This window comes from Echinops telfairi, unplaced genomic scaffold (genome assembly GCF_000313985.2).
Source record: "Echinops telfairi isolate 266 unplaced genomic scaffold, ASM31398v2 ScPeMD7_2291;HRSCAF=2852, whole genome shotgun sequence".
Classification (NCBI taxonomy): domain Eukaryota; kingdom Metazoa; phylum Chordata; class Mammalia; order Afrosoricida; family Tenrecidae; genus Echinops; species Echinops telfairi.
In genome coordinates this window covers 18,829,887-18,834,966 of record NW_022106189.1, presented here as the reverse complement: position 1 = coordinate 18,834,966, position 5,080 = coordinate 18,829,887, and the positions used below count along the sequence as shown (strand labels likewise).

Sequence of the window (5,080 nt, the reverse complement as noted above, 5' to 3'; positions counted from 1 at the left end):
AGCAGTCACTGGTACCCGTGGGTCTTGAACACTGGAGCATTTAGCCGATGCGTGTCGGTGGCCATTCTCATTCTAGACAACTGAGCATGAGCTCATCCCAACAAACATGTGCCTTTCATTCTAGAAGCGTCCCCAAACTTTTCTGTAGCCTCTCCGTGAGCATGTAGTTCACATAGATCCTGTTCCACAGTACAGATGAACCCACTGAGGCCTAGGGAACCCACGGTCAGTGTCTTGGTCAACACGAGGGGGTGCCAGCTCCACACAGAGGGCGGGCAGGGTGTGACTAAGGGTGGGGAAATCCAAAACACTGCTGGTCCCAGAGCCCCCAGCACCCCAAGAGGAGCCGACCATGCCCCTCTGAGCCAGCCTTCCTCTCTGACTCCCACAAGGCCACCTACTCCTTCTGCCACAGCCAGCCCTCACTGCGATGGTCTGGGTTCAGACTAAATGGACAGGTCAGAGTGTCCCTGGGGCACCCACCCAACAACAGTCTGTGTCCGCCAAGCCCCTCCTCACCCAGACCCTGGACAGGCAGACATTCCTCCCAGCGTGGGGACACAAGACTGGCTCATGGCTGCCCACAAGGAGCCCCAGGAGGTGCCAGTGGGAGAGACCACCAGGGTTATTCAGCCCCCACCCCTACCTGATTCCTCGGTGCCTCCCCAAGGGACACCGCCTGGTTTCTGCTTACACTTTCAGACCTTCCAGCACATTCTCTCTGCCGGCCAATCTCCGGGCAAGCTGCCTCTCTTCACTTCCAACCACTGGCCCCAGTTCAGCCGCCTCCCCACTACATTTCCTGGCCCCGTTTACATATTTCAAGACATGGACTGAACTGGTATTTGGCAATCCCTCCCTTAGCTCTGGCGAACCAGCTACTTGTCTGATTGACATAGAAAATAACTGCACGCAAGTTCACACCCAGGAAGCCTGGTGGTGTCATTGGTTTGGGGTCGGGCTGGTCATCTCAAGGCCAGCACATTGCAGGCACGTTGCAGGCATCAGCCGATCCTCGGGCAGGGAAACACCTGCTCCCTCAGACACTCCAGGGAGCAGTTCTTCTCTGCCCTACAGGTGGCTCCCGACCCCTCAGAACCGGCCAGATGGCAGGGCTAACTTTCTCATCTTCCCCAAACATGGACAGACTCAGCTCTATGAGGTCTTCGTGTGAATGCACCCCCCGCCCAGAGGAACACACACACACACACACACACAGAGCTGTACATTCAGGCCGGGAGGTTTGGGGTTCCCTGGACATTTAGGCCTAGAAATTAAAACTGAACAAAAAACCCTGGATAATCGCACCTAGCATCAATTGGTATTCACCTCCCGTTGAAATCACAGGATCGTGTCCATCTCAGAGCCAGATGGCCAGCAGATTCTCCTCCAGGTCATCACGAGAGGAAGCAGGGGAGAGGTGGGACCACAAACCCACGTTCCTTATATACTCCCTCCTTGTCCCCGTCCTGGCAGGAAGCGTTCGGAACTCTACCACCAGACACAGGGCGCAGGAAACAGCCTTGAGTGATCTGAGCATTTATTTCTCTGCGACTAGAACAGCTTGTGAAACAAGTCAAACCAGACATGGCATTCTGCAGGAGGCGGGGACACAGACAGGACACCACGGGAAACGCGGCGAGACAGAGGGATGAGGATGGACACCCCAGAGGGGACTTGGTGGTGAGTGGCGCCTGTGATGGAAGCGGCAGCCCGGGTCACCTGCTGCAGAGCGGTGGGTCCCAGGGCTTGCTCCTGCTTGATGAGTTGCTCCCCTCAACCCCACCCCCACCCCCACTAGGACAAGCTGCAAAACCAAAGGGCGGGGTTCTTTGCTTGCTTGTCTAAGGCCTGCCTTCTGGAGACTGGCAGCCTGCCCCACGGCTGGCTTACTGGTCACCAGGGCCCTCTGGGGAGTCTTGGAGCGGATCCTGTGCTTCCTTCACGAGAACATCGCCGTGTGGAGATATAGAGGTTCTTAGATCCGGAGGAGACTTGACCCCTTAACATTATAGACGAAGCACCTAGACGCGCAGACGGGGGCATCATTCTCCCCTGGCCACTCGGCTAGTGAATGGCAGGGCCAGGGTTCCGCCTCAGGCCTGTGTCACCCCTAAGTGCTGTCGCCTTTCCACGGCGCCACACGCCCGCTCTGTTCCGATCCTTTCTGGGACTTTTGAAGAACACAATCAAGTGCGGCAGGCTCAGAAAGGAAATCTGTGGTCACCGTGGGTTCGCTTCACATCACCAGGGCCAGAGAAATGTCTGATGGTGGGAGCCCGGCTCCCGCTCGCTCGATGAGAACGCCTCCAGCGGGTCAGGCAGCTTGGGGCCGGGGAAGGACTTTGGTGCAGCAGGATATTTGGCAACAGATGGTAGCACCCCTTCACCCTTGTCTCAGGGGCCTTGGGAATCAAGACTAACTGACGATGCCACATCACCGCCGAGCTAGGGGCATGCGCTCGGCTACTGGCCCAGAGGCTGGCAGTTTGAATCCACAGGTAGTGGCACAAGGGAAAGCCCTGGTGGTCTACTTCCATAAGCTCACAGCCCCTGGGGTCCCTGTGGGGGTGCAAGTCTACTCTGCACCGTATGGGGTCACCATGCATAGCAAGTGGGCCTCTTCGGCTGTGTTCCTGTTCTTGGTCTTCAGTAGATCTCTTACATTGCATGGGAAAAGGGCGTCATTTCTTTTAGAACCCAGTCACCTATCAAACACATCCAACACCACACACAGGAAGGCCCTCAGTCCTGGGTGCCTCCTGCTGTCATGGGAGGTCACAAAGACAGAAGGCCAGTGTCAACTTCGGATCATGGCCACCCTGCCCTCCGTTGAGCAGGGGTGGAGACGTGGACTGACAAGCAAGCACCCCCTTGAGAACATCCATGAACTCCCGGGGATACCACTCCCTACCCTCACTCCCACTCTACCACTTAGGGCTCTGGGCTTTGAGCCTGTGTCCTCTCATCCACCCCAGGTTCAGGAGCCAATTTCCACCGAGAGGCAGCACCATGGTGTTGATTTGGGGTCTGAGTCCCACTGGGCACGCATGACTGGAGGCAGAAGGGCCCCAGGCAGATGCCAGGAGAAGGTACAGGCTCCCTGGGAAGGCGCCCTTGTCTTCCCCCACACAGGCTCCTCGTCTCTTGGCTCCCTTTTCAGCCAAATGGACTCCAAAGAGGGGCTATTTGCACCCAAGAAATAATTTCCTCTAAACAATTGCCCCTCTGGGAACCAGCTAGATGGGACTGGAGGCCCCGCCTCCCCTCTCCCTTTTGGCGACTTAATTGGTTGTCTTTCTTCCTCTTTCTTGGAAACCACAGCCCAGCGACCCACGCAGCTGCTGTGTACTTCGAAGTCCTCTCTGGGCTAGGGGTCATGGAGGCCACATTTGGGGTTGGACTTGATCCCTTCATTGACAAACGTTGAACATGAATTTTGAATTTGCTTAGGGTACCAGGTTCCCTGGAGGGCTTCGCACAGGCAGGGTAAGAGCTCAGGGCTCCGGGTTTTCTGGCAAGGCCTTGAACAAACACATAGAAGCCCAAGCAGACCTGAGTCTCACTGAGTGGGAACTAGCCACCACCACCCCTGGAGACAGTGAGCAGGCATCTGAAGTTAACCCCAGGACTCTATAAAGCCGCCAAGCTGCTCCATTCACTGAGAACATCTCCCCTCACGCTGGCCCCACACTGCTTTCAGAGGTGCCAGGCCTAAGTCATAAAGACAGCCCAAGGAGGTTCCCAAGGTCAAGTCCCCACTGCCCCCGGCCCTGCCCAGGCTGGATGGGATCCCTGGGAAAGGCTTCATGGGGGTCTGAGAACCATACTTGCACAGAACTGACTGCCTGGTTGTTTTAGGCACCCACTAAGCACTGTCAGGACAGAAGGTGGCCCCCGGCAGGTGCCCCTGTGCCCTGCCCCAGACTCCCCAGGCCTCAGGAATAGGATGTGTGCCTCACAGAAGCTCAGAGTGTACTGTCAGCGGGCCTGGCTCACCGAGACTGCCCCCTCTCAACCCAGGTGGTCTGGTGTAGGGGCCTCCGTGTGTGTTCTGTGGCTCCCCTGCAGCACCTCGGGTCCCAACTGCCAGACCACCAGCTTGCACAGTCTGCAGAACGGCCTGGGACTCACACCAATCCAACTAAGCTTTAGTCCAGCTGGAAACTGACCGGACACGTTCTGTTCACAAACCCCAAAGCATCTAACAGCAAACAAATCCAGGCTCCTGGTCAGGCACGGACACCACAGAACTAATATGGGGGGTAGAGAGGTGGGGGGCAGGGGTAGTGGCAAGAGAAAGAGGAGTTGCAGCCCCTGCCCCAAACACGGCTGGGCTTGGGGTTGGTCCATCTGAGTTTTTATTTCAGGGTGTCCAATGAAAAGTATCTTCCTCTTTCTGAACTGGTGGCCTGAGAAGTTCCTTTCTGGCTCAAAGCACAAGCAAATGTGGTGGAGAGTTCTGCCCGAGTCTCAGAGGACAGACGTCCCGCCGCTGACGAGATCTGGGCATGCTCCAAGTGGCTGAGACTCTCCCCCAAACTAAGGAGGTTCCACAGAACCCACTGCCCTCGGTCCCTCCTCGCCTGCTCTCCCTGGAGCCTACCTCTCCGAGCTCAAAGCCCCCAGGCCAGACGACAGAAGGGGAACAGAACCAGTCACGGAATCATTGGTAACTGAAAAGGGAGGAGGAGTGGGGCGGGGAGGAACATTTTCCGGCAGAGGAATCCCAAGACGATGTCCAAGTGCTGGCGAAGCCGACGCCTTGCCTGGGACCTTGGCAGGGGGGTTCCTCCTCAGGACTGGGCTCAGATGGCCAACCAGTGTTGCAACTGCAGATAAAGGGGGTGCCATTATGACACGAGGCATGGTAAACTGGGGTCCCGAGGGCCCAGAGCCAGTGAGAAACCAGACCCGGACCAGCTGACAGCACAGACTACATAGAACCACAGGTTAGCCTCCCAGGGGTTGTTGAGACCCAGAAAGGGCCAAGGAGCCTTCCTGAGTCTGAGGGGTGATCACCAGGACTCCCCTACCCCACCTCATCGCACCCCTGGGGAAGTGTTGGGTCTCAGGTGAG

At 57.1% G+C, this 5,080-nt stretch overlaps 1 protein-coding gene across 1 annotated transcript in view; it reads right to left on the bottom strand.

The window, feature by feature from the left end:
• Positions 1-3,998: 3,998 nt before the first annotated feature.
• SLC6A2 (solute carrier family 6 member 2) overlaps positions 3,999-5,080 on the bottom strand; it is a 40,647-nt gene continuing 39,565 nt past the window's right edge. The window contains exon 14 of the mRNA XM_004704662.3: positions 3,999-4,832. Within this exon, the coding sequence (XP_004704719.1) occupies positions 4,809-4,832 (24 nt within the window). The 3' untranslated portion in view covers positions 3,999-4,808. The remainder of the gene's footprint in view (positions 4,833-5,080) is intronic.